Genomic DNA, 26,237 nt, shown 5'->3' on the forward strand with positions numbered 1-26,237 from the left:
GCTTTTAAACTCCATACTCTTCACTACAATCATTTGGATATTAGAATTGCCAATCTCTACTAACAAAAGGTAAGTGGTAGCTCTTAACTTGAAAACTACAGCTTCATCACATCACAAGGTGAAACAGAGCATTTTGTGCTTTGGAGATGTAAACAGACAATAAAGGATTACTCAAACATGTCTGCATGAAACTAAGTGGAACTCCAGGTATGTTTTTGATGAGGTAACAACATTATAACAAAGCTCACAAGAGTCAATTTTGCATAATATAGGACCTTTTAATGCAGAACTCACCGTTGTGTCTGCAGTAAAGTGTTTTGGCTCTCTGGAGAGAAGAGGGATTGCAGGTGGAGCAGATTGATTTGAATCCTTCAGAAAAAAGCCAATCATAATGTAAAGGCTATTGACATTTGGTCTGAATATCAAATAAAAATACTTACATGGTAATACACAGCAGGTGCTGCGGCATTAGTAGAACCAGGCTCACTTCTTTCACTTTTTTTACAGCAGCACTTTTTTACACAACAACAACATAACAGGATACCAAGGAGAATCACACACACAATTACAATATAGGCCCACACTGGAACTTCAGCTGCAGGATTGAAACACAGAGAGCATATTATTAGTAGTCAAATTTAGTAAGAGTAGTTAGATTTAGTCATTTACATTTGAATAAGTCCTTTCTTACCTTTCCTCACATCTAACTGCACCATCACAGCCACATTTCCTTCATTATCTATAAATTTGTATATACCTGTATCCTGAAGTGTTAGGTCCCTAAAAGAAACGTATGAATTTGTGAGTTTCATTCTGTTCCTAATGCGTCTCTTTTCAATGGTTTTCTCAATTTGGGACGTCGCAGGTGTAAATAAAATATTAGAAAATGAAAACTCCACAGGAAAATCCATGTGAAAGTGTTCTCCCTCAAAATATTCCAAATGCTCACGGTTCTCTGTGGAAACAAACAAACAAACAAACAAAAAATATATGTCAAAAACACATCTGCCTCGTTTTCCAAAGTAACAAACATCTCACCTTCAACTTCTATTTTTTTCCATTTGATCAGGTCATTCCTAGACCCCCTAAATTTGTAGTAACCACTGTTTTTCTGGGTAAGTTTGTATATTTCAAAATCATTGTCATTTATTACTCCTCTGGTACTGGAGGGGTCAGTGCGATTCCAAATTACTATTGGTTTTAACACAGACACAGACACAGTCTGGGCAAATTCCAAGTACTGCGCAAGTCTAGGGATCCGCCAAGAAAATAAATCTCCATATCTTTTTAATAGAGGCTCCACGCAATCTGAAAAAAAATAAATTACAAACACAAAATGGCATTGATTACTATATATACACTACCATATATAATTTTTATTCATTTCCATTTTCTTTAGTTTTACATTTATAAGATGGCTTAATTTATATCATTAATAGTAAACACATGGTTGTAATTTAATCTAGCTGGACGAGACAGACTGTATTATGTAATATTAAAAGTATGAATGAGATACATGTTAATGACCAAGAATGCATCTTTTTCACTCACCACCGACTGACAGTTGAACACTGTTGAGCTGGTCAAAGAACAGGATAGCTCTATCATCTTGTTCCGTTAGATCCTTCATTTTTATGGTATTCATGAAAGAAACCTCAAACCGTGTATTTACTGACTAAACAAGCAATTAAGAAGTTATTTCTTACAAAGTTAATGAAATGAAATAATTAAAATTGCAGTACCTACTTTTCCATTGTCAACAACAAGTATCCGGTTATCTCTTGTATTTGGCATATAATATACAGAAGTATCAGTTCGTGGAATGGTGAATGTGTAAGTGCCGCCATAGCACTCAAAAGGAGTAGAATAAGATGAACCTAAACAAGAAATTACAACATTAAATTATAAATAATTTTCTGAAAACAACGTAGAGCATTACAGTACAGCCAACATATCTTGGCTAAAAATATCCTTAAAACTCTCTTAAAAGTCTTTGGTCATTAAGATAATTCTGGCAATTAAACTATAAGACAATTTTAAATGTTAATTGAAAGTAACAATTTAGTCATCTACAGCTTTCAGTTGTTGATAAAAAGCATCGCATCAATAGCACCAAGTTGCTTTCTATATTTTCTCAGGTAAAGATAAGACAAGCAGTTTACTCTGTTTTGGATACTTACAGAAATCCAGAAGGACGAACACGGTAACTTGGAACAACATGTCGTTAAGAGAAACCTATGCGTGTTTAATTTGCATTAGTAGCCTATTGTAGGATAATTTTACAGTCTTGCAAAGATCTTGCACAAAATGCGACTTTAGAAATGTATCGTTTCCTGAAATTAAACTATTCAACATTTACAGGGCTGAAAGTAAAAAGAAAAAGACGAGGAAAGGCCCCACTCGGTTTGTAGGGAGGGGTTCCTTCATGCCCCTCCTCCCAACAGAGTATGACTTGTTTATATCGGTGTCATGGGTTAGATACTAGGTTACATGGTTTTTACGAACTCAAACGCGTTTTGCCTGTAACGTGCTTAATGAATAAAATTTGTTTTTTTTATGAACTGCAACTTTAATAACACAGTAAGCACAGATTAATGCATAAAACTAACTGAACTCCTGCGTTTATCCAAATGAACCCACACACTGCTCTTGTTTGTGTGTGTTTCTTTCTTTTGTTTTTTGGTGATACATCTAAACTATGGCCGTTTCAACAATAATACTGCGCTTTTTTCGTAAATGTTTACGTGAATCGAAAGTACCAATTCGTTCAGCAGCAAAAATGGGGCTAGTGCACATGCGCGGCGCAAAGAACGTTTATCCTTTTATTCCGACCTCACAACGATAAACAAACACATTTTACAAGGGGGGCATCTATTTTCACCAGAATAGGCCGGTGAGTTCATATCGGAAGCATGTTAAGAATGTCCGGGTGGGCTTTAAGAACAGCTGAGTGCAGTGTGCCGTACCGTGGGATACAAGTGCACACGGCTCCAGCCAATGCTCCAACCGCGCAGGGGGCATCATGTAACAAACAGGCAACATAGCGGTGATAGTTACCTCATTATAATGGCGTTATCATTGTCATCCACATTTGCTTTTGAGCTTCGGTTGTGTAGCTCACTGAGGACGAGATGAATGACAATAACATACAATGCTTACTTTGTTTATAGATGAAATGTGTCCCCAAAGCAAGATGTCTCCCTGCATCCTGCTAACTGTCCTTGGTATTCCCTTTGCCACTTGTAAGTTCGTCATAAATGCATGCAAATTGTGGGAATTAACCGTGAATAATATTTAATTATTTTGTCTTTCTCGCAGGCTTACATTTTTTAGGTAAGTAAAAGAAAAAAAGTACATTATTTTAGTGTTTTCTTTAAAGGTGCACTATGTAACTTTTTTGGTAAGAGTCCAGCACTTGGTTGTGTCCCTGGAGGTATGCTCTTTTTTTTTTGCTGGAATGTACCACAGTATGGCATTAAACTTGCTTATTCTATAACTATAGTTTAGTTATGTTTTGTTTTTTGTTTTTTTTTTACAATAAAACTAATAAAATATGTATTTTACTGTCCTCCACAAACTGGACCTGTAAATTGGCTTGGTGCTTGTCTCAATGAAAATATGAGTTTAATATCATCTAGTGAGAAATTCCACACAAGCCAACGACATGTTCATGGTGACGAGTGGCCCTCCACACAGAAAGTTCCACTGTGCACCTTTCATGATTTGATGTGATTTTGCATCTTTACAGGTGACAGAGAAGAGGTACAAACTATATGCGCTGGCAAGGAGTTTCGACTTCCTGTTTATTCCACATCAAGAATTGTAACATTTACTCCAGATCAACCTGGGCCCAGGCGTGTTATTTTGGAGAAAACCACAGTAAGTGATAGTTAGAAAAAAAAGAGGTATAACTTCATCAAGACTATCACATCACAAACTTCTTTGTGATTACAGGTAAAGGACCCAAGATTTGAATGGACTAAAGATAAGATGCTTGTCCTAAAAGAGGTGACTCATCAAGATCAAGGACTTTATTCAATCAAACTCTTCTCTGAATTTACCTATGAGACAGTACGCTTAACTGTTTCAGGTACAGAAAATACTTCTTTAACAAACACATGTAATGAACAGGCCTGTACTTATTTTTTCCTTATTTGTAGAGTGCATCAAATCCTACAGGAAAAAATATGGTGAAAACTTTGAACACAGCATCCCCGAAAATAGCTTTTTGTTGGAGTTTTCTCCCAAGGGGGCTCCTGTTGAGGCCATGCCAGTGGTGCTGTGGAACAGGACAAGTTACAATGCCAGTGGTGCAGGCCGTGGTCGCATTGTGAGAGGTGGGAAAGTGTGGCTGGCCGATAAAGTGACACAGGCCGACCAAGGAAACTACACAGTGAGAGACGCCCAAGGGAAAGTGTTGATGCGGAGTACCCTTGCTGTCCATGGTGAGTATTCCTGGGTTTCGGGTGAGACCACAGCATTCAATTGGCTGTTATTACTCAAAATGCTCTGTTCCACCTTGTGATGTTATGAAGCAGTACTTTTCAGGTTAACAACAACCTTTTACCTTTAGTTCAACAGAAATTGGAAATCCAGGACTGAAATCATCCAAATGATTCTAGTGATCGTGTATGGCGTTTAAAAACACAGTGGAGTACTTTTGGTATTATCACATGACATCACAAGGTGGAACAGGGTGTTTTCAGTTTGAGAGAAGAACTGATACATGGAGTTTGTATGTTAAACATGTGTGAATGAAACAAAACACAACTCCAGGTATGTTTGTGATAAGGAAATAACATTATAACAGGTCAGAAAATTGTGTAATATGGGACCTTTAATACATAATGGGCCAACTAAAATGAACAATGCTAAAATGTAGATTTTTGTTATAATACAGTCTTAGGTATAGTCAATAATAAATTATCAGGTTCAACATTTCTGAATTTACGTTTTGAATATTTCATTCCAAAGTATAATGTTATCGAGGGATAAAACCGTCTCTTCCCCTGTCTGGGAATTTGACATAATCGCAGTCCAGAATATAGAGACCAAGAGTGAGAGCTGCTACATCACACTTAGTTGGTTCGTGGTTGTGCTCCAGTGGCCTCCTGCTTGTTGTGACTTGCCTAGAGTGTGTCTTTGGAAACTGGCATTATCTTTTTGAATATTCCACATTGTCTATGCTCTTTTTCAAGTTTTTTGGAAATGTTAATAACTGGGGCAGATTTCACAGAAAAGCATAACTTTTCTGTGAAATCTTTCTCATTTACCAAGGACACAGCCAGTGACATCTACAAATTTAGAAAGGTCTGGGGAGTAGAATGAGAGAAAAAATTGTGTGTGTTCAGTTTGTGCTATTGGTGATATTACATAGTTTTTATAACTGCTCCAGCTAAAACTCTTTATGAAATCAAACAAAAAGCTTACAGATTATCGATTAACTGAAATTATATTCTTCTTTTTCCAATCCATCCTTTTACTTGTCACTCATGCCACCATCACTTTTTCCTCTCCTTTTACTCTTTTTGTAAACTTTATTAATTTTGTAGGTCATTTCTTCAATGTCACCCGCTTCACCAAAGAGTCTTTAAATCTACCCCTGTTTCTCCCTGTCTCTCATGCTCATCTCATCTTTACCCCCGCACGATACCCCGACGAATCTTCACTGGGGCCATTTGACCCAAAGCCCCCTCGTGGTCCGGTCCAACTGGTTCGCGAGGGCCAGATCACAGACCATGACATGAGATACAGAGGTCTGATCTCACTGGGGCGTAATGGGAGCAAAGACGAGGTGGTCATTGTACGGCTGACCTCCAGACATGATGGCACTTACGAAATCAAAGATAAAGGTGGCAACTTGGTCTCAACCACATGGTTACAGGTCATTGGTAAGTCACATTCACATTCTCTATTGCTAATAAATATGTACTTATTAGTAATAAATGTGACCATACATGTTTATTCAAAACAGAATAAAATGTAGCATTATACTCCAATAATTCTTACTTCTGATCAAGAATACTTTTTGCAGTGAAAAAAAAAAATAGTTTGCTCCTCACTTAAATTTAAAGGTGCATTGTGTAACTTTTCTGGTGGAGGGTCCTTAAATGCTTGTCTCCTTGGAGATGTTATTGCTTTGTCTGGAATTTTATCTTCATGGAGACCAAACCAGACCAAGTTACAGGTTAGATCTGTGGAGAGGTGACCTCCCTCACAGTCACAATGCCTGTTTTTTTTTTTTATGTATATTTTTGAGCTGTAAAACCATCTGTACTCTAATAAATGTAAGGAAGAGCTGTTTAATGTTATACTGTGGAACATTCCATGCAGAGAAATGACATATCCAGAGAAACAAGCAGGTGCAGGCCTACAACCAAAAGGTTACATAGTTTAACATAGTTGACATACTTTAAACATATTGGCAGAGATTGTACAGGAAATAATTTGGCTGTTCACTCAAAACACTGCAAAAATACTGCAAAAATGTGATGTATATAATTGTCATTTAAATGCATATATTTAACAGACATATGAGAGAAACTGCTAAATAAAGCATGCCGTTGTCTCTACTAAAATATTCTTTTCAATCACCTGCATGCCTATCCCTCTGAGACCCACACTTGCAGAATTGTAACATTTACTGAGAGCTGTCTAGTAGTGTCTCACATTGACTGAATGTAACTAAAACTGCATATCCCAGCACCCAACACTCTGTATTACATCACACAACATTTTTGGAGGGAACATTTGAATATCAGAGTGAATATCACATTCCAAATTCAAACGACATGGCTGCCTTCTACTGACCAACCAGCTCTCTTTTCTGGATCCATTTTAACAATTGTAGAAGTAAGTAAACAATCTGTAATTTTTTTTCTTTCATTCTTAACATGTTTAGTGTTAGAAAAGTTAAATATATTTTTTTTAAAAGTATACTACACATGATTTAGAGTGATTTATATACATGTTGCAAAAATGCAAGACTGGGTTACAAAGGGTGCCCCTTTTACACAGAGAATCCCTCACCCCTGAGTGTTGATCCAATAGAATAGATGGATAGGTTTGTGTGTGTTTATAGTTATGTAGTATATACAACTGTATAATTTTGAAAGAGAATCAGAGAACAGTGATAGTGATAACCATTTCCAGTGCTTGCTTTCATCCTTCCACATTGTGGACAACCTCAGTGTTACAGAAGCAACACAAACTTTGGAAGATTAGGCCATGGTTGGAGTCCTTCAGGGAGAAGTGCCTACAGATAGTGCCAGAGGAGCATAATTAATTAATACATTTTTATTTACTTACTACTATTTATTAATTAATTAATCATTGCATTGCATTTATATAGTGCCTTTCAAGCTAGGCAAAGCACTTTACAGTTCATTATTCATTCACTCAACACTCAGTGGTAGTAAGCTACCACTGCCCCGGGGGAAGCGAGGCTGCCAATCGGTGCCATCTGCCCTTCTGACCTCCACTGCACACACCATTTTCATACTAGGCAATGTGGGTGAAGTGTCTTGCCTAAGGACACAACGACAGGGTTTTTGCAACTGGCCCCCCCCTGTGGCACCTGATATTCCCAGTGGCCTCCCATCCAAGTACTAACCAGGCCCAGCCTTGCTTAGCTTCTGAGATCTGACAAGATCAGGCTTTGACAAGCTGGGATGGTCAAAACTAACTCCACTGATGAAATGATGATTCCTTTCAAGGGAAGGTTCAGTGGCGTCCGGCAATATATATGTGGGAAACCCCATCCCTGGGGCTTCAAGATGTGGACAGAAACAGGAATCTCCTGCATACTCTGTGACTTCGATGTGAACCAAGGTAGTGTGCTGGGTTAGCCTGCTAGGTCTAGCACCAAACCTTGGCCTAATCTTCCAAAGTTTGTCTTGCTTCTGTTCATCTGTAACACTCAGGTTGTCCAAAGTGGAGGATGAAAGCACTGGAAACGGATACAAGGCATCACATCAGCTATGGGGCCATACCGTGTACTTAGTGCTGTTCTGTATAAAAAAAAAAGTGTTATTATTATTTTTTAAATTTAATTAATTCATTTTAAAATATATTTTCATTTTATTGAGTGACTAATAACTAATACAAAGCTGAATTTTAAATATAAAGTTGTAATATTGGTAACCACTAAAGCCCGCTGTTGCAATTTTGCTACATTTCCCCAGATTCCTCAAAAAAAGAAAAAAAAGATTAATCTAATTATTTTCTGCATTAGAGGCTTAGTAAAACATGTTAAAGAGGGTTAAAAAAAAATGTCTTTCAGGAAATGAATGCTTGGGTCTCAGAGGGCTATATATATGTAATGTGTCATATTGCTATGTGATTTCATTGCAGAAAAGGGAGGAAGATGGCGAGCAATTTTCAAATCTATCAGTGTACCTTCAGGGATGTTTGTGTCTCTGGCTGGATTTATCCTTTTTATGAAGCGCTACCCCTACTGCAGTCTCTCACAGATCATCACTGGGCTGAGAACCAACCACAATCCACCAGTCAACCAACCGAGAGTCAACATACAGGTGAAGAAAAAAATACTGAATTAAATACTAAATTAGAATATGTTTTAATGTGGACATTATTTGAAATATTAACACATGTTTGCATCTCTTTTTTTATTAGGACTGCACCCATGCAAGCCCCGGGCCCGCTGGATATTATAGTTATTCACAAGAACCATCAACTCCAAGAAAATGGACTCCACATGCCACTCCAGTCTATTCGGTAACCAAGGACATTTTTTGAGTTAGCTGCACTGCGTAACTTTTCTGGTAGAGGGTCCACCCTGACGGACATGTTATTGTTTAGTTTGAAATCTTTCGCAGTATGACATTAAACCTTTCTATTTCTAGGTATTTTTAAAAAATAACACCACCTGTATTTGAAATGTGAGATAGATCTGTTTCAAATCATACTGCGGAACATTTAAAGAAGAGCAATGGCATATCCTTAAAAACTAGAAGGTGATTGACGCCCAACCAAAACGTTACACAATGCACCTTTTACCACTGCTTTGTGTATTTATACGATACCTTATTATCTTATTTTACTTGTGTTTTTAGGGTTATAGTCAAGTAGGAACACCGCCTCAATCCTCTCGATCTCCAATGAGGACTAGGAATGAGGAAAACCAAAGACTGACAACAGGCAGGTCTCCAACTCACAATTCACAGGTAAATCAGTTACTATAATCTACCAAACTCTGTTGATGACAGAGATAGAAAGATCCCTTTTTAGAACTCAGCCCAACTTTTTTTTAAAACTGGCACTAGACTTACGGAAAACTGCAACAGATAATCCTATGAAATAAATAAATTAGAAAATTATCAAAACAATTATACACAGTTTAATTACAAGTTACATATTTGCATTTTTAACACTGGAGATCTTTTCAGTCAAAGTCTATTTTTATCTCACACCTGTGTGCACGCCTTTTTTTATTTGATTGTAGTTTAGTTTTCTGAAACACATTACTCATCTGTGAATTTTGTTCACTGGCAATAAAACTTATTCTGCCTCATTTGAAGCCTACTGAAGAGGAGCGGAGGATTTCGTTTTCCATGCCTGGCGCTTCAGATTGTCTGCACATCTCTGAAGAGTGTGTTCAATTCCAGATTAAGAACAATAAAGAGAAGATAGACAACTCACAAGATTACTTTTCCACACTTCCCCTGGACACTGACACATCTGAATCCTGCAGTGTCTACACATCAGATAAACTGAATTTTAGCTGAAGAGGGACTGAGGGATTGATTATGGAAGAAATAATTAATGAAGATCTTAACTGTGCCTTTTGTATCTTTACATCTAATTTCCATGACCTGCTGTCAAAAACTGCATGTTAAACTTTTATGAAATTTGTAACAATCCTTTTGCACGTGTAGAGAAATCACTGTCCTATCTTACAATGGTCACTGATGCTGCAGAATTGATCCAGCTTCCTTCAGAAACCTACCTCCACACCCTCAGGACCAATGTTAGAACTGTACGTTTGTGTTTATGTCTGCCATGTAAATATCTTAATTATAAAGAAACATCTGACAGTTTATAGTCAGTTTGACCCCATCATCATATGTGTCTGTTGGCTAAAATGACTGCTTATTGCAATAGAAAACTTACATAAGTTTACGAAAGACTAATATATTGTGACAAATGAAATGTTTGTTAGTAATGTACAAAAAATAACAATGAATCTAGTTGAACTTGTGTTGTAATATATACTGGGAAATGGTAAATTAATATAGCGTAATAAAAACAATTATTTAACCAGCACTGTCCCGTTTTTGCCCACTTTACTCTCTACTCTAGTTTTCTTCACTCCAGTCTAAAACCATCTCAGTCTGGCTTTTCCAAATAGATTTTTAAAGGCCTATGCACTTCTAATTAAGTGTTGTAATGTTGATTTAATAAAGAACTAGAAAAGCACTCAGAGAGCGCAGACCTCCGCCAAGGATTACCCCCATTTTTGATATAAATTGTGATAAAATCAGTCTTCTGGATCAGATCTGGATCAGCCTTTGGAATATGAAAGAGGATCCCATTGTCCATCCCTGAGTCAAATTTCATGGGGTTTGGTCAATAATTAACCGAGATATTGAGAAACAAAATTTTTGGCCCCATTTACCACAATGTTAACTAAAATTTCAAAGTGATCCAGAATCCAGGATTTCTTCCGGATCACCCCCAAAATGAAATCAGTTCTTCCTTTTTACATTTCCAACAAATCCTGAAAATTTCATCAAAATCGGTCCATAACTTTTTGAGTTATGTTGCTAACAAACAAACAAACAAACAGACAAACGCCGGCAAAAACATAACCTCCTTGCCGGAGGTAACTATGTTCTAATTTAATTTCCAAATACACTTGACAATTCCACAATGATCAGTGTTTTGAGTTTTTTAGAGAACTGCATCAAAAAAAACATTGACATTTTGTTGTCTTTAGGAGGCAGTACAGCGTTAGCGTGTATACCAAGTTTCAAAAACAGTAGAAGAAGCCGTGCGCCGGATGTAGCGGCGGAATGAAAGGACAGCGTGAGCGTGCTACACATTTCAAAAAAACACAACTGTGTACAATAAAAGGATCAACAAGAAACTACTGAACACAAATATACATTTCTAAGGGGATTTTAGGACCAAGTGGAAAAATGTCTCTAGTTTGCGCAAGTAAGTATGCATTCTTTCATTTTCATTACTACATACGCTGCTAAGCGGCAGTCTTGGTTGCTAATGCTAGCAAAAGGCCATGCGTTGCCGCGTTAAAGTTTGTTCGGTCGTCGCTTGTGCTATCGATAGCGTTACTGCGTCGTCGCGTTGTCATAATTGCGGTGTAATTACATGTATTTCAGTTTCTAATGAGGTCCCGGAGCATCCTTGTGTTTCCCCGGTGTCAAACCAAGTGTTTGAACGGCGGCTCATTGAGAAGTATATAGCAGAAAATGGGACGGACCCAATGAATGGCCAACCTCTGTCTGAAGAACAGCTAGTTGATATTAAAGGTATGTTGACACCTTGTGAGCAATCGCCCTTGTACTTATTGCTAATGCATTGTTTCAGTTATGTTTTATTCACGCTTTCTTTAACATAGGTTAGTGTAAATCATTGCCGTTTTGTGTAGCTATATAATGTAATTTGTTATTTTAGTGTCCCATCCCATAAGACCCAAAGCACCATCAGCAACAAGTATTCCTGCTATTCTCAAGTCACTGCAAGATGAGTGGGTGAGTACTTTTCTTTTGTTAATGTAATAATTTCGGTTTAGTTTTTTATTTTTTCCCTTGATACTAGATTTGAAAAAGTTTTCTCTATATACACTGAATAAAACACATATATATGAGAAGAGGGACAAACATGGGTTTAATGTCAAAGTGCCATGATTTAACCTTTAACCTTTTCTCCCATTTGTCACAGGATGCTGTTATGCTTCATAGTTTTACCCTACGACAGCAGTTGCAGACGACCCGTCAAGAGCTCTCACACGCTCTCTATCAACATGATGCAGCCTGCAGAGTTATTGCTCGTCTTACCAAAGAGGTCACTGCTGCGAGAGAAGGTATTTCTGAGTCATTTAAATGTATGAGCATGGCTATGATCGATCTATGGTTTACTAATGATTATTCTTTACAGCTCTTGCCACTCTCAAACCCCAGGCTGGGCTGGTCACCCCTCAAGCTGTTCCTGCTTCTCAACCTGCTGCTGTTGTGAGTTATTTGTTAGCATTAAAACTATGTTCTTATTTTTAAATACTGTATTAAACATTGTGACTGTTAAACAGGGACTTGGTGGAGAATCTATGGACATTAGTGAACAAGTGGGAATGACTCCAGAGATTATTCAGAAGGTGAATTATATAATTCTTACTCTAAAATATATTAAATTGATTTTTTTTTTAAACATACATTTAATGTCTTTTTACAGCTCCAAGACAAGGCTACAATCCTCACAACAGAGCGAAAAAAGGTTTGTAGTTTGTTTTATTGCTACCTAAAAATGTTAATTTGTCATGATGTTTATTCATTGTGGTGTTCCAGAGAGGAAAGACTGTCCCAGAGGAACTGGTTAGGGCCGAGGATCTAGGCAAATATCGCCAAGTAGCCTCTCATGCTGTAAATACTCTATTTATTTTACCAAAGACTAAAATTGTACAACATGCATGTTTGGAATTTTATTTATGGATCAATATTTTTTCAGGGTCTTCATAGTGCTAGTGTACCTGGTATTTTGGCTCTTGATCTGTGTCCCTCTGACACCAGCAAAGTGCTCACAGGTAAGTGGAGTTTCCACATTTATACTGCCACTTACTATGATGTGATTTTATGCCTCATGCTTCATGTTTAGGTGGAGCTGATAAGAATGTGGTCGTGTTTGATAAGAATGAAGAGCAGATTGTAGCCACTCTAAAAGGTCATACCAAGAAAGTTACATCTGTCATCTACCATCCCTCCCAGGTTAACACATGATCAGTCATGTTGATGTCCATAATGAAAACCCAACAAAGCTCCTTTAGACTTAATTTTGTATTTTTCCCAACAGTCCGTGGTGTTTTCTGCATCTCCAGACACCACCATCCGTGTGTGGTCTGTCACTGGTGGGAACTGCGTCCAGGTGGTACGTGCTCATGAGGCTGGAGTCACTGGCCTCTCGCTGCACGCCACTGGGGACTACCTGCTCAGTTCCTCCGAGGATCAGGTTTGGAAAATTACTTGTAAATCTTATTTTAGCACATATAAAATCTGAATCATATTTTTTTTATCTTGTTTTTTCAGTATTGGGCCTTCTCTGATGTTCAAACTGGTAGAGTGCTCACCAAAGTCACAGATGAAAGTGCTGGATGTGGTAAGTGATGCTTATGTCTGTACTTGTTGGTATATTATTTATTTTTTCAGTGTGTGTAAAATGACTCAAACGTGAATCTCTTCTCTCTCTCCACAGCTCTCACTTGTGCCCAGTTCCATCCTGATGGTCTCATTTTTGGCACTGGAACAGCCGACTCTCAAATCAAGATCTGGGATCTGAAGGAGCGCACCAATGTGGCCAACTTCCCAGGTCACTCTGGACCTGTCACATCTATTGCTTTCTCTGAAAATGGATACTACCTTGCCACAGGTAGGCACAGTATTGGCACTTTTTAAAAAAAAAAAACACAAAAAAACAAAACTAACAACCAATATCGGATTTAGGAGCTCAGGATAGTTCTTTGAAACTGTGGGATCTAAGGAAACTGAAGAATTTCAAGACCATCACATTGGACAATAACTATGAGGTAAGATGTTACAATTATTAGTGTTCAGGGCCAAGTTTGAATGTGATTATTTGAATTCTAACAGATTTAATGGATTTTTCATGTAAATAATCATATTGTAAAATGATCTTACCAGGTGAAGTCCTTGGTATTCGACCAGAGTGGAACTTACCTGGCTGTTGGAGGATCTGACATCCGTGTGTATATTTGCAAACAATGGTCCGAGGTCCTCAATTTTACTGGTGAGAAATGTTAATTTTATTTGTTTTTTAATTTCATTGACTTCTGCATTTCTAAACTGTTCTAACGGTTTTGCAGAGCACTCTGGGCTGGTGACTGGAGTTGCTTTTGGAGAGAACGCTCGTTTCCTCACTTCTACTGGAATGGACAGAAGTCTCAAGTTTTACAGCATGTAAATGACAACATGAGGAAGGAGCAGAGGTCATAGGTCATGCTTATGTTGGAATGGTGGGCGTAGTGATCTTATTTTTAGGAAACCAGAAATTGTCACCGCTTTTTTGCTTTAGTGTATTAGAACAAATGCTCAGTAATGACAATTTGAGGCCCATGCTTTCTGAGATTAAAATGGCATGTTTGTTGGCTCTCACAAACCAAATTAGTTCTGTACTAAAGTCAGCTGTACTGTTTGTGATTTATGATGTTTTTATTTTACTGTGATGTTCTGTTAAAATACATAGATGGGCAAACTGAAGTTTATGACTGGGGCATCTGTGTGAAAATATGTAAACCAGCTTCTTAATATCTATTCAGCATAAATTAAATACATCTGTAGTGATGTACTGATGGGCGTCCAGTAAAAGTCCTCTCCATCTTGCAATTGATTTATTTTCTGTGTTGTATTTTCACTTCCTTTTTAAAAAATGTTTATTCCATGTGTATATTTTTCATTAATTGATATTTTACCTATGTCACCTGCCCTTTTACAATAAAATAAAATATGTTTTGTAATGCAAGTATCTCAAGTTTTGAACGAAGTTCTTTTGACACAGTGTGTTTGGCTGGTTTATAATTAGAAAATTGCTTAATTTTTGTGAAGGTTGTGAAGGTCACAGACTGACAATGAACTCAGACTCTTAAATATAAATAGGATTTATGGGAATAAAATTGAAATATATGAATAACTGAAATCCATGCATAGCTTGGGGTCAGGTTTTTAGATGTTATAATGAAACAGCGACCCCGACAGACCAAAGTACAAACCATCCCGACTGTGTCACGTGAGGCCGCAGTAACGTGACTGTCTCAAACGGGAAGTCTCACAACTACAGAACCTCTGCGTTTGTCCTGTTCTGTGTCTATTCCTCTGCCCGCCGGTACCGGGACTGGAAAGCGGACACACGAGGTCGTAACTCAACATCACAACAAAATACAAAGGTAATTTTGTCTTTTGTAGTAACGTTATTTTAGTGTTGATGCTGCTGATATCAAACAGGCTGAGATTTCATTACAGAAGAGCCACCATTAAGTCTTTAAATACATTAAAGAACTGTTCAAATGTGTTTTGTGATAGAAATTCTTACAGAAAAGCTTCGTTGTTAAGAGACTTTACAATCTTGCTTGTTAAATGTGAAAGAATCTTCCTGGATTATTAGCACATGCACTGTTGATCTTATTTGTAAACAAAAACGAAACTAGTCACAAGTAATTCTTTGATAAAGTGGGATAATGGAACAGTTAAATTTGACTATTAATTAAACCTCTGCATCATACTATTGACAAAAGTAATTCTATAATACAAATAAATTGTATTAGCCAATGCATACAGCCAATTCTTCTGTAATTCCATTCAGTGTCGTGTAAATGGTTTTGATAATTTAGTAAATTTGACCTCAGGAAATTGCTTCCTCGTTTAGTTATTATGCAAAAGATCTCATGATGCTGAGTGTTGTCAAATGGGAAATCCCACCTGGACATTCTCACTTCTCCTTTTTACACCCTGTAGCTTCATATTAATCTTTGTTTCCATTTCCCTATAATGGTTGCCAAGCCCTCCATTTATTAATTGTGGTTTCTTAAATAGTTTTCTTCCTGTCCACAGTTATGGGCTCCATGTTTCGCAGTGAGGAGGTCTGCCTGGTGCAGCTTTTCCTTCAGTCCGGTTCGGCCTATAATTGTGTCAGTGAGCTTGGCGAGCTGGGCCTTGTCGAGTTCAGAGATGTGAGTATGTGAGAAAGATTCTAATCAATACTGGGGAAAAAAATCACACAAATAGACAAAATAGAAAAATAGAGACTCTTGACCTAAGTGTTCTTGACCTATCAGAACTACTATAGGTCCACATGGTAATAAGAATCAATCATTTGTGTTGAAAAATGATATATTACATTGTATGTTATGTTGTATATTTATTCAGTGTCGAGCCTTTGTGTTAGTAGTGGTATAAAGTTATTAAGTATTAAAAATATAACTATAATGCAGCCTAATTTGCTATTTCACTACATTCACTGCAATAGATTATCAACCAGTCTGATTTAATCTCTGTTTATCAATACTTTTATAGTTATTGTTTTATCCTTTGCTTACTATTGCTGGCATTATAGTATCACTAGTAAGTACATTCATCCCTGTATTTAAATGGTTTACAAGTCTACTGAAGTCAAAGGGCACTGAGCATGGAGTTGGTTCTTAAGATTTCACAGCAGTGATTACGAAAATGATTGGTTGTTCCTAATGTGTAGTTTGGTTAGGAGTGGTTTTTAAAGGTGCGTTGTGAAACTTTTCTGGTTGAGGGTCCGTCTCTTGCTTTTCTCCATGGAAATGTTCTTGCTTTGTCTGGAATGTTTCACAATATGCTATTATAAACCTTTCTATCTTCATGAAGACCAAACCAGACCAAGTTACAGGCCGGATCTGTAGACAGGCAACCCCGCTCACAGTCAGAGCACCTGTTTTTCTAATTATTTTTAAGCTCTAAAACCACCTGTAATTGAATAAATGTAAGGTAGAGCTGTTTAATGTCATACTGTGGAACATTCCAGGCAGAGAAATGAGACCATTTGTAGCTCTATAATGAGTTTTGAATGACTTGAGACGAGCTGGTGGTGGTCATTAAAGGGTCATAAGACAGAATGAATTTACTTTGACTCACTTTTCCATTTTCCTTTGTACTCTGTGCTCTGTTCCAGTTAAATCCCAGTGTAAACGCGTTTCAGAGAAAATTCATCGCAGAGATCCGAAGATGCGAGGAGCTGGAGAAAACTTTTAGTGTGTATTTCTCCCTTTCTCATCATCAAAATGTTAAACAATTTTAATTGTAGTGTATTTTTCTGTACTTTGCTAACAATACTAATCACCCTTTAGCTTTCATTGAACAAGAAATCAGTCGTTCGCGGTTGCCTCCCTTCACTGGCCCTCTCCCTCCCCCGTGTCCAATCCCTCCAGCACCACAGCCCCGTGAACTCATAACGATAGAGGAGGAGAGTGAGAGATTGGCCCGGGAGCTCAGAGAGGTACATTTGGGCAGACAAGTTGTGTTACATGTTTTTGTTGATAAAGTAATAAATACATACATATGTTCTTTCTATAGGTCTCCAGGAACAGGGACAGTTTGCAAGCCCAGCTAACTCAGCTTTGTCAATACAGAGGAGTTCTGACCAAAACTCATTCAATTACAGCATCTCAGGTGAAAAAAAACTTTTAAATTCACCTTATCCCCAGTTAACATCAACTATCTGTCTTTTTTATGAGAGTGTGTGTGTGAGAAGGGGGTATTTTTGTTAATAATGTGTGCCTGCCTCATGTACAGGTCTATGCAATAAACTATGATTGTAAATGCTCAATTAGTTCAGTTTCATTCTATTATGATGCAATAATGTCTAAACTAATATACTCCTGTCCCTCATTCTATTTTATATGTTGACAGTGCTGTAAGTAGTAAATCCAGCATCAACCTCTTGCAGCAGTAGGTTTTGTGTTTGATTGGACCTCTATTATCACACTGTTCCTGTTCCTCATTTATACTGTTAATTGCAGTTAGGGTGTGTTCACACTTTCACAGTCACTGTCTCAAATTGGGACTAAACATGGAACTAAACCTGGACCAGACCAAGACTAGAACTGGACCAAACCATGAAAAAAGGGAACAATAGTGACCTTATTAACTTGTCACTGGTCATAACAACACTTGGATTTTGCAGGCACCACCACCGCAGATAATCGAAAATCAAGGCCTTTTCGATAACCGCCAAGATGTCCGCTTAAGGTACAATTCATTTTCTCTTTTTAATGGTTTTGATTTACTTACTGGTAAGTTAAAAATACCTCTGCCTCAGTTTTGTAGCTGGAGTGGTCCATCCCTGGAAGGTGCCCTCCTTTGAGCGACTGTTGTGGCGGGCCTGCAGAGGCTTCATCATTGTAGATTTCAAGGAGATGGACGATCGGCTTGAGAATCCAGACACTGTGAGATACTGAAAAATGTTCTGAATTATATTAAATTGCAACATACATTTGTTACTACATACTTGCTTTTTTTATTTACAGAGGGAAAGCGTTCAATGGACTGTGTTTCTGATTTCGTACTGGGGAGATCAAATTGGACAAAAAGTCAAAAAAATATGCGATTGGTAAGTTACAAATTATATGTTTGAAAGGCGCCAAGTAAACAAATTACTGTCATCCTGTTGTATGGTAATTTATTAATCAATTCCTTACTCAATTATTGATAATAATCTGGACTTGCGACTGTATGTGGCGACTTAGTATGTTTGCCTTTATATACTTTTAAATACACAACAACAAACTGATAACAAAAGCTTGAAAATAATTGTGGTTACAAGTGAGTCTAGACCCTATACCGAAAATCACAAAAAAAGACATCGCCACAAGCTTTTCACATCTAAGCAGCACAGCTCCTTGGTAAAGTAGAATTGAATATTTCATAGCTGTTTTTAAATTTCTGTTACAGCTTCCGCACTCAGACTTTTGCATATCCCGAGAGCACAACTGAAAGAGAAGAAATCCTCCAGGGACTTCAAACCAGAATTGAAGACATACATTCTGTAAGTAGAGTCTCATCCAATTCATCTGTTTTAGATTTCTGCTATATGGAACATTTTGAGGTATTTTTCCCATTCAAAATCTACAATATTTCATTTCAAATTGTTTCAAATCAGTCAATCGCTGTGGCAACAGGTCTAATTTTTCATGGAGCTTGGGATAGAACAACAAATTCTAACAGTGCTGGCAAGATATGCCCTCGTTTGCGGGGTGCGTCTACGTCGCACCCCGCAAACGCTGTGCCCCACACTAACCCTAATAACCTTAAGCTTACACCTAACCCTAGTTGTAATCCTAACCATAGCCCTAACCCTAACTCTTTACCTAACCCTGCCATTTTTCCAAGTTTTTGCATGTGTTTATTTAAAAAAACAAATCCAAGATGGCGGACGTATGGTTTGTAAAGGGGTGTGGTCACAATATAAATTTTTGTTCCTATTGCCATCATGCATCTGGCTACCTGGGTGTCATTGACTTTTTGGATCAGCATGGCAAAACTGAATTTTGTGCAAAATTTCTGAAATTTTATACATATTAAATTTTGTTTCAATCCATAGGGGGCGCTAATCTGCCAAATGTATTTTTTTAACATTAAGTAGTTTCAGGACAGAGTTTAAGAACTGTTTCAAGTTTTACTTGTTTGAGGAAATGGGAGCAATTCATAAATATTCAAAAATCTACAAAATCGAGTGCATTTCATGTGTGAAAAATTTTGATAACTTTTGATGTTCCATCTCTTGAGATAATGTGGACCAAATTTGAACCCGTGCGGCCCATTCGTAAAACCTTACTAAATTTTAATCCGATATTGCTGCCCTCTGGTGGGGCACACGGCATTGGTGTAGTAATATTTTTTCCTTGTCTTGTCATGATCTACTTCTGTGTCAAATTTCATGATTCTACGTGCACATTTTTTTGTTTTCATTCCTATTCCCTAATGCATTATTGAGTTGTTTGGGGATGCTGACAAGACATTTTATTTATTTTTGGAAAATGGAAATAGCCAAAAGTTAGAGAAGCGCAAGCTTTAAAATGGGCAAAATTTCAGGACTTCTCATCATGGTTCATTGATTGAAAAATGGAAGAGTTGGTTAGAAGAAAAATAATAAGAAAGAAAGAAGAATATTCTGATGTGAGAACACTTCTCGTCCATTAAGAGCATCGCTTTGCGATACTAATAGGCCCTTCGCCAGCTTCTGGCACTCTGGCCTAAATAAAATAGAAAACTAAAATAAAAGCCAAGGAACAAGTCGATAAGATGCTGGGTTACTACTGGGAAATATTAATCATACTATATTTATCATACTATAGCATAGTATCATACTAATCAGTGAGAACAGTTTTGTATGAACATTAAGTTTAGTATTTAGCATCTTAAAATCTCCATTGGTTAACATTAGACAAACTGAAAATTCTATGAGGTATGAACACACAATCCAAAACTCTATAACTCCTATATTTGATTTTGATCCAACATCAGCTACAATGTTAACCCCTGCTCCTCCTCCCCCCTCATGCAGGTGTTGAGGCAGACTGAAACCTTCATGCAGCAGCTGATCATGCGGGCTGTGGCGGTCCTGCCCCAGTGGAAAGTGAAGGTGCAGAAGTGTAAAGCTGTCCAGGCCGTGTTAAACCTCTGTAGTCCCTCGGTCACAGACAAGTGCCTGATCGCAGAGGCCTGGTGTCCCGTTGCCAAACTACCAGAACTCCAGTGTGCACTTAGAGAGGGAGGGGTAAGAGAAGAGTCATAGTTAATAATAATACATAATACATGATACATGATACATGATACATGAAACATAATACATAATAATGTATCTATATTGGTGCAATGTTCAGCATTTACACTGGTGAAACAGTGCACACATCAGCAAACACAGACAAGAACATTGTAAGATTATCTGAAAGCTCAAGAAAAAATACAAAATGGGTTTGAACAACACATTTTCAGGAACCTGTGAGCAATATGAACATTCATGGTCCGGTTTAGGTGTTTGATTTTCAACTAAAAGGTTTAAAGCAACTAAAAACCGTATGCTTGCTAGCTGACTGTAATTTTATGTGTGTTTTTTAAGCACACAGATCATCTCACCTGTAGTTCCAGCTATTTAGCATGTCGATGACATCAGCTTCAAAATATCAAAACTTTTCTTCTTTTTTCAGAGGAAAAGTGGCAGCAGCGTTGACTCGTTCTACAATCGCCTGCCCTCCACCACCTCTCCACCCACTCTATTTCCCCTGAACTCCTTCACTACTGGCTTTCAGAACATTGTGGATGCCTACGGAGTGGCAAGTTACCGTGAAGTTAATCCAGGTATGACCCAACCCCATCCACTATGAAAATCAGAATTTATAATTGCCACGTATCACATTATTTTGTTTTGTCTCTGTGTTTGTAGCTGTGTACACCATTATCACTTTTCCATTCCTGTTTGCGGTCATGTTTGGTGACGTTGGCCATGGTTTACTCATGGCACTAGCAGCATTGTGGATGGTACTTGAACAAAATGATCCCAAACTAAAGAACAACAACAATGAAGTAAGCAAACACTCAGTACACTTTTGTGAAATTAACTAGCTCACCAAATAGTCGTGACAAAGCGTGTCACGATAACAAACAAACAAATAAATGAATGAATGAATGAATAAATAAATAGGAAAATGAAACACTTTAGTACTTAGATTTCATCTGTATTGAGTTATTAATTCAACCATTTATGGCTCAAATCTTATCATATAGCCCAAAAAATAACCATACATTTGTCAGTAGTGCAAAGAAATTGTAGACACAATAAATATTGATCCAAAAAAATATGATTCCTGCATTCATATATTGAACGATAAGTCGATATGGTAATTATTGTGACAGGCCTAGTTATAACCCGTTTGCTTTTTGTTAGATTTGGAGAATGATGTTCGGAGGGAGGTACCTGATTCTGCTCATGGGACTGTTTTCCATTTATACTGGTGCCATTTACAACGAGTGCTTTAGCAAAGGTCTTAGCACATTCACTTCAGCATGGCATGTCACCCCAATGTTTGAGAAGAATATATGGAAGTAAGTCTCTAAACCTAGTTTGAATTTTTATCCAAGTCACCATGTTTATTTATTTTATATATATATATTATATTCTTCTTTCAGCTCATCAGTTCTTGCAGGAAGCCAGTATTTGTCTATGGATCCCAATGTGACTGGGGTTTTCACAAGCCCCTATCCATTTGGCATTGACCCGGTATGCCTCTTTGAAGGTCCTATATTACACAAAATGGATTCTTATTAGAATGTTACCTAATCAAAAACATATCCAGAGTTGTGTTTTGTTTCATTTACACATTTGAGTAATCCTTTATTAGTCCTGTACCTTTTAGTAGAGATTGGCAAATGTAGTGAAGGAATATGGAGTTTAAAAACACACTGGAGCACTTTGGAGTGTTTTCCATTTGAGAGAAGAGCATAAATATACAGGATTTGAGTGTTAAACATGTGTGAATCAAACAAAACACAACTTTGGGTATATTTTTGATGAGAAAACAACATTATAACATACATATAGATCAGAATTTTTTTCTCTGCATATTATTTACTGGTTTATTAACTAAGACTTTTTCTTTATTTTAGATTTGGGGTTTAGCCAACAATAAGTTAACATTCCTCAACTCATACAAGATGAAGATGTCAGTCATCATCGGCATCATTCACATGACTTTTGGAGTCTGTTTGTCATTCTTTAACTATGTGTAAATATTTTGTCTATTTTGCAAATTTCTACACCACTTGTGTCATTCATCTCATGTTTATATTGTATTGTTTTTTATGTTTTTCTACAGACACTTTGGTCAGATAAGCAATGTGTTTCTTGTATTAATTCCGGAGCTGTTCTTTATGCTGTGTCTTTTCGGATACCTGGTTTTCATGATCGTCTTCAAGTGGATTGCCTACACCCCAGACCAGTCCAGATTTGCCCCTAGTATACTCATCCACTTTATTGACATGTTCCTCTTTACAGAAAATGCAGATAACCCTCCACTCTATAAAGGACAGGTATGAGTGCTTTTGTAATCACACGATACAGTTTCATCTCCAACTCTTTAATGTGCCTTTTTAACACTTTTTCTTTAGTCAATTGTGCAAACAGCCTTGGTGGTGTTGGCACTGTGCTCCGTCCCTGTACTACTGCTCGGAAAACCCACTTTTGAATATTTCAAATTCAAAACACGACGAAATCGTCATGTGGTGAGTTTGCACAACCTTTTTATTCATTCTACCATTTGAACATTTTGTTACTGAATCTATCTTTCATATTAGGTGGAGGACAGGCGACCACTTATCAGTGATGATGGTTCAGTCAACACGAGAACAGGGGATGTAGAAGAAATAGCCACTGAACCAGAGGTAAACCATTTTCTTATGTCTCAAAGCTCATAAACTTAATTTGTTGTGGTAATTTGTATTTTCTGTCCCTAGGAATTTGATGCTGCAGATGTGTACATGCATCAAGCCATTCACACCATAGAGTACTGTTTGGGCTGCATCTCCAACACAGCGTCCTACCTCCGACTTTGGGCCCTCAGTTTGGCTCATGCACGTTAGTAACAATTAAACCTAGACATCTTCATTCATGCATAGTTTCCACAACAAACTTCCTCTCCAAGACTCATACACATCCTTGCAGTTCTTTTTTAGCTGGTAAGTCACATGAACCCGACTAAAAATGATGTTTCTTTTTCCCTCACAGAGCTGTCGGAGGTTTTATGGGAAATGGTGATGCGATTGGCCCTGAAATGGCAAGGCTACGTAGGCGCTGCTATACTAGTTATAATTTTTGCCTTCTTTGCTGTGCTAACAGTCTCAATCTTGTTGGTGATGGAGGGACTGTCGGCATTTCTGCATGCACTCCGTCTACACTGGTAATATTTTGTATTTATTATGCCTGATACATAATCTGTCATTCTGCTACTTGGTGTTGTACCTCAAATATGTTCTGTCTTGCAGGGTTGAATTTCAAAACAAGTTCTACAGTGGTACTGGCTACAAGCTCACACCTTTCTCGTTTTCTTCATTGATAAATGCAGCAGCTATATAAATGTGCTGGGGCTGCAAATACCAACAAAAATATTGTAACGAAATACTTTCCCTATACAAGTTTGACTGTTATCTTTATCAAATGAAAACTTTGCTTATCAGTAATTTTTCTTACCCCAAATCTCACTGTCAGTATTCTCCTTACAATATAGCCTCAAGCCTTCTTGCCAAAATTTCATTTTCTAACTTTAAAATGGTTGTTCTTGAAAGGGAAGTGAAAAATTATTTCAACTCTTTAAGGGAATATATTAATTTTCTGGATTGTGATCACTGTGAGAGGATCTCATGAGCCAATATTGTGTTTCCTCATTTCCATGTCTTCCAAAAAAAGATTGATATTTATTGGTAATGATGATTTTAGGTGCCTTCTGGGGACTAAGTGCTTGTTTAGGCATAAGTCTTTAGGTTATCAAATGTATTGCTTTGCCTCATAAATGTAAACTATTGTCCTTCTTTTATCACTGATTTACACTGTAAAGTAATGAAAATTATTAAATTTCTAATTTTGCAGTTTACTTTTTGGTGGTGTATTTAAAAAATAATGTATGAATGTAGCCTATACAGTCGACTGCTCAGAATCATAGACTATAAAGAATTAATTTAATTTAATTTAATTAATTAATAAATATTTATTGTCCATGCTCCGAATACACTTTTAAATATCCATGCTCATATTATTACATCTGACACAAACTTTTCTTCTTTTCCTACACTATACATTTGATAAAGAATAAATACGAAACACGCTAGACAAAATGCACACGTAAAGGACATTTTCAGCCGGAACTTTTCTCGCTTTTTGTTTCTTCCCGGACTCAAAGTGACATGACCGGATGTTGTTAGAATGTCAAAATGGCGTTTCGCGTGATCAGTTTTTGAACCGTAGCCTTACGTAAGTTTTATTTGATACAGTTAATGCTTTTTTAAAGACCATTTACCTTAGACTAGATGAAGGTGTAGCCTCGTTGTGTTTATGTGGACATAGTTTACAGAAAATGGCTTTGAGGGGAATTACTTGGAATGTGTGGGTGCTGCTGGGTCATAGTCAGCGACGCGCGTCCCCACAATCAGGTGAGATTTGGTTGTTGCAGTAATCGCTATAAATTAAACAAAACGATGATTTAACATTTGTGTTATGTGTGTCTATTGTTGGCAGCTCGTTGTGTCCATCAGGCCGCCTCCAAGGTAGCGCCCGCAGTGGAAGAGAATGAAGCAGTGAATCCTACTTTTGTGAACAGAAACCCTAGGAACTTGGAGCAAATGGCTTTAGCAGTGAAGGACCGTGGATGGAAAACTATTTGGCCTCACAAAGAATTTTATCACAGGTACTAATGTAGCCGACATGCAGAATAAGCAGTCTAACCATAAACTGACCGTCAATCTTTAGTTGTAAACATAATTAATATGAAAATTGCATTTTAAGGAATTTTATCTTAATGTGTTTTTGTGTTGTCTCTTTCAGATTAGTATTTTCACGTACACAGCACCATGTCACAGCAGAAGTGTTCTCCCACTCCTCTCCGGACCCGGTGCTCACCTGTTCCACCAAAGAGTGGGCCCTGAAGAGAGAGTTACCCTCCACAAACTGCGTGGCTGCATGTCAGGCTGTGGGTGAGGTGCTGGCCCAAAGGTGCAGACAGGCAGGTATCACAAGGATGGTGTACAGAGAAATCCCCTGGTCATACCGCTCGGATGCTGTGCAGTGCTTCAGAAAATCAATGCAGGAAGGTGGAATTGTTCTCAGTGAACCTCGGCGGAAATATATTGGTACATAATGTTTGTGACTGTAGTTGTAAATAAAAATGTAACTTACTAAATTAAGCCTAAGTATTTATTGGCTTTCAATGGGGTGAAATATGATATCATTATTTATTTATTTAATGAGACAGGAACAGTGCACAATTTTTACATTCACCTTAACAGGAGAGATGCATTGTACCAGATTGTAGCACCATTGCTAATTTCCACCCGTTGTCCCCAGGCAGGTTAATTGATTGACTGTATTTAATTGACCTTGGCTATCAACTGTTCTTCCTGGAGACCTGTGTAGCATGTTTTGGGTTGATGAGGGAAACTGGAGCACCCAGAGGAAACCCATCCAGACACAGGGAGAAACATGCAAACTCCACACAGAAGCCACTCAGCCACTGTGCCATGGCTGTAAAGGTGCCATGGTTGCATAGTTTAGTTTATAGCTTAATTTAACTGTAGGGTCAGTCCATATGAAATCAGCTGCTCTCCCCTATGAGCCATCTCAGATTTTGCTGAAAACATTTCTAAAAATTTCTAAAATTACCAAATTAAAGATTCTCAAATTTTAGCTCAATCACTTAAGGCGTTCCTGAGTTATGGTAATTTTGGGACCATGCTCACTTTTTTGGAAGC

General features: G+C 37.6%; 6 protein-coding genes across 6 annotated transcripts in view; 5 read left to right on the plus strand and 1 right to left on the minus strand.

Moving 5' to 3' along the window:
• rnf20 (ring finger protein 20, E3 ubiquitin protein ligase) overlaps nt 1–87 on the plus strand; it is a 6,090-nt gene extending 6,003 nt beyond the window's left edge. Inside the window, exon 17 of the mRNA XM_055159036.1 lies at nt 70–87. Coding sequence (XP_055015011.1) covers nt 70–87 — 18 coding nt within the window. The remainder of the gene's footprint in view (nt 1–69) is intronic.
• On the minus strand, nt 15–2,430 carry LOC110160727 (uncharacterized). The gene is made up of 7 exons (XM_055159367.1): nt 2,181–2,430; nt 1,747–1,877; nt 1,552–1,675; nt 1,039–1,308; nt 692–955; nt 441–595; nt 15–369 (listed from the first exon to the last, which is right to left on the minus strand). Exons 1-7 carry the CDS (start codon nt 2,218–2,220, stop codon nt 172–174), a joined length of 1,182 nt encoding a protein of 393 aa, XP_055015342.1. The 5' UTR covers nt 2,221–2,430; the 3' UTR covers nt 15–171.
• Nucleotides 2,431–2,947: 517 nt separating this feature from the next.
• On the plus strand, nt 2,948–10,281 carry LOC110160691 (uncharacterized). Its single transcript, XM_020925369.2, has 11 exons — nt 2,948–3,046; nt 3,171–3,242; nt 3,319–3,333; nt 3,749–3,879; nt 3,955–4,090; nt 4,161–4,445; nt 5,553–5,891; nt 8,353–8,534; nt 8,635–8,736; nt 9,075–9,185; nt 9,540–10,281. Exons 1-11 carry the CDS (start codon nt 2,998–3,000, stop codon nt 9,744–9,746), a joined length of 1,629 nt encoding a protein of 542 aa, XP_020781028.2. The 5' UTR covers nt 2,948–2,997; the 3' UTR covers nt 9,747–10,281.
• A 711-nt stretch (nt 10,282–10,992) lies between these two features.
• prpf19 (pre-mRNA processing factor 19) lies at nt 10,993–14,730 on the plus strand. The gene is made up of 16 exons (XM_020925367.2): nt 10,993–11,178; nt 11,361–11,510; nt 11,656–11,732; nt 11,923–12,064; nt 12,139–12,212; nt 12,287–12,352; nt 12,430–12,471; nt 12,543–12,617; nt 12,703–12,778; nt 12,850–12,959; nt 13,045–13,200; nt 13,278–13,347; nt 13,444–13,617; nt 13,692–13,774; nt 13,890–13,995; nt 14,072–14,730. Exons 1-16 carry the CDS (start codon nt 11,160–11,162, stop codon nt 14,167–14,169), a joined length of 1,518 nt encoding a protein of 505 aa, XP_020781026.2. The 5' UTR covers nt 10,993–11,159; the 3' UTR covers nt 14,170–14,730.
• A 257-nt stretch (nt 14,731–14,987) lies between these two features.
• On the plus strand, nt 14,988–24,367 carry tcirg1b (T cell immune regulator 1, ATPase H+ transporting V0 subunit a3b). The gene is made up of 21 exons (XM_020925352.2): nt 14,988–15,148; nt 15,813–15,931; nt 16,900–16,978; nt 17,075–17,223; nt 17,301–17,396; nt 17,911–17,975; nt 18,046–18,172; nt 18,254–18,336; nt 18,678–18,771; nt 20,290–20,502; nt 20,933–21,083; nt 21,169–21,308; nt 21,670–21,827; nt 21,912–22,002; nt 22,389–22,507; nt 22,598–22,811; nt 22,890–23,003; nt 23,076–23,162; nt 23,235–23,355; nt 23,506–23,677; nt 23,763–24,367. Exons 2-21 carry the CDS (start codon nt 15,815–15,817, stop codon nt 23,851–23,853), a joined length of 2,481 nt encoding a protein of 826 aa, XP_020781011.1. The 5' UTR covers nt 14,988–15,148; nt 15,813–15,814; the 3' UTR covers nt 23,854–24,367.
• Nucleotides 24,368–24,506: 139 nt separating this feature from the next.
• Nucleotides 24,507–25,669, plus strand: mrpl18 (mitochondrial ribosomal protein L18). Its single transcript, XM_020925406.2, has 4 exons — nt 24,507–24,744; nt 24,838–24,923; nt 25,009–25,177; nt 25,315–25,669. Exons 1-4 carry the CDS (start codon nt 24,686–24,688, stop codon nt 25,625–25,627), a joined length of 627 nt encoding a protein of 208 aa, XP_020781065.1. The 5' UTR covers nt 24,507–24,685; the 3' UTR covers nt 25,628–25,669.
• The last annotated feature ends 568 nt before the right edge of the window (nt 25,670–26,237 follow it).

This window comes from Boleophthalmus pectinirostris, unplaced genomic scaffold, assembly GCF_026225935.1.
Source record: "Boleophthalmus pectinirostris isolate CB_2022bp ecotype Guang Dong unplaced genomic scaffold, ASM2622593v1 HiC_scaffold_23, whole genome shotgun sequence".
Lineage (NCBI taxonomy): Eukaryota > Metazoa > Chordata > Actinopteri > Gobiiformes > Gobiidae > Boleophthalmus > Boleophthalmus pectinirostris.

Bases quoted from the DNA above. Each gene is read 5' to 3' on its own strand.
- LOC110160727 (XM_055159367.1), bottom strand. From the start codon at position 2,220: ATGTTGTTCCAAGTTACCGTGTTCGTCCTTCTGGATTTCT. The intron at 1,309-1,551 runs GTGAGTGAAAAA...ATTTTTTTTCAG, and splicing joins TGTTCAACTGTCAGTCGGTG to ATTGCGTGGAGCCTCTATTA. The intron at 596-691 runs GTAAGAAAGGAC...TCAATCCTGCAG, and splicing joins GCAGTTAGATGTGAGGAAAG to CTGAAGTTCCAGTGTGGGCC.
- LOC110160691 (XM_020925369.2), top strand. From the start codon at position 2,998: ATGCTCCAACCGCGCAGGGGGCATCATGTAACAAACAGGCAACATAGC. The intron at 3,047-3,170 runs GTGATAGTTACC...CTTTGTTTATAG, and splicing joins AACAAACAGGCAACATAGCG to ATGAAATGTGTCCCCAAAGC. The intron at 9,186-9,539 runs GTAAATCAGTTA...CCTCATTTGAAG, and splicing joins CTCCAACTCACAATTCACAG to CCTACTGAAGAGGAGCGGAG.
- prpf19 (XM_020925367.2), top strand. The intron at 12,353-12,429 runs GTGAATTATATA...GTCTTTTTACAG, and splicing joins CTCCAGAGATTATTCAGAAG to CTCCAAGACAAGGCTACAAT. The intron at 13,348-13,443 runs GTAAGTGATGCT...CTCTCTCCACAG, and splicing joins AGATGAAAGTGCTGGATGTG to CTCTCACTTGTGCCCAGTTC.
- tcirg1b (XM_020925352.2), top strand. From the start codon at position 15,815: ATGGGCTCCATGTTTCGCAGTGAGGAGGTCTGCCTGGTGCAGCTTTTC. The intron at 20,503-20,932 runs GTAAGAGAAGAG...TTCTTTTTTCAG, and splicing joins GTGCACTTAGAGAGGGAGGG to AGGAAAAGTGGCAGCAGCGT. The intron at 22,812-22,889 runs GTATGAGTGCTT...CTTTTTCTTTAG, and splicing joins CTCCACTCTATAAAGGACAG to TCAATTGTGCAAACAGCCTT.
- mrpl18 (XM_020925406.2), top strand. From the start codon at position 24,686: ATGTTGTTAGAATGTCAAAATGGCGTTTCGCGTGATCAGTTTTTGAAC. The intron at 24,745-24,837 runs GTAAGTTTTATT...ATGTGGACATAG, and splicing joins TTTTTGAACCGTAGCCTTAC to TTTACAGAAAATGGCTTTGA. The intron at 25,178-25,314 runs GTACTAATGTAG...TGTCTCTTTCAG, and splicing joins CACAAAGAATTTTATCACAG to ATTAGTATTTTCACGTACAC.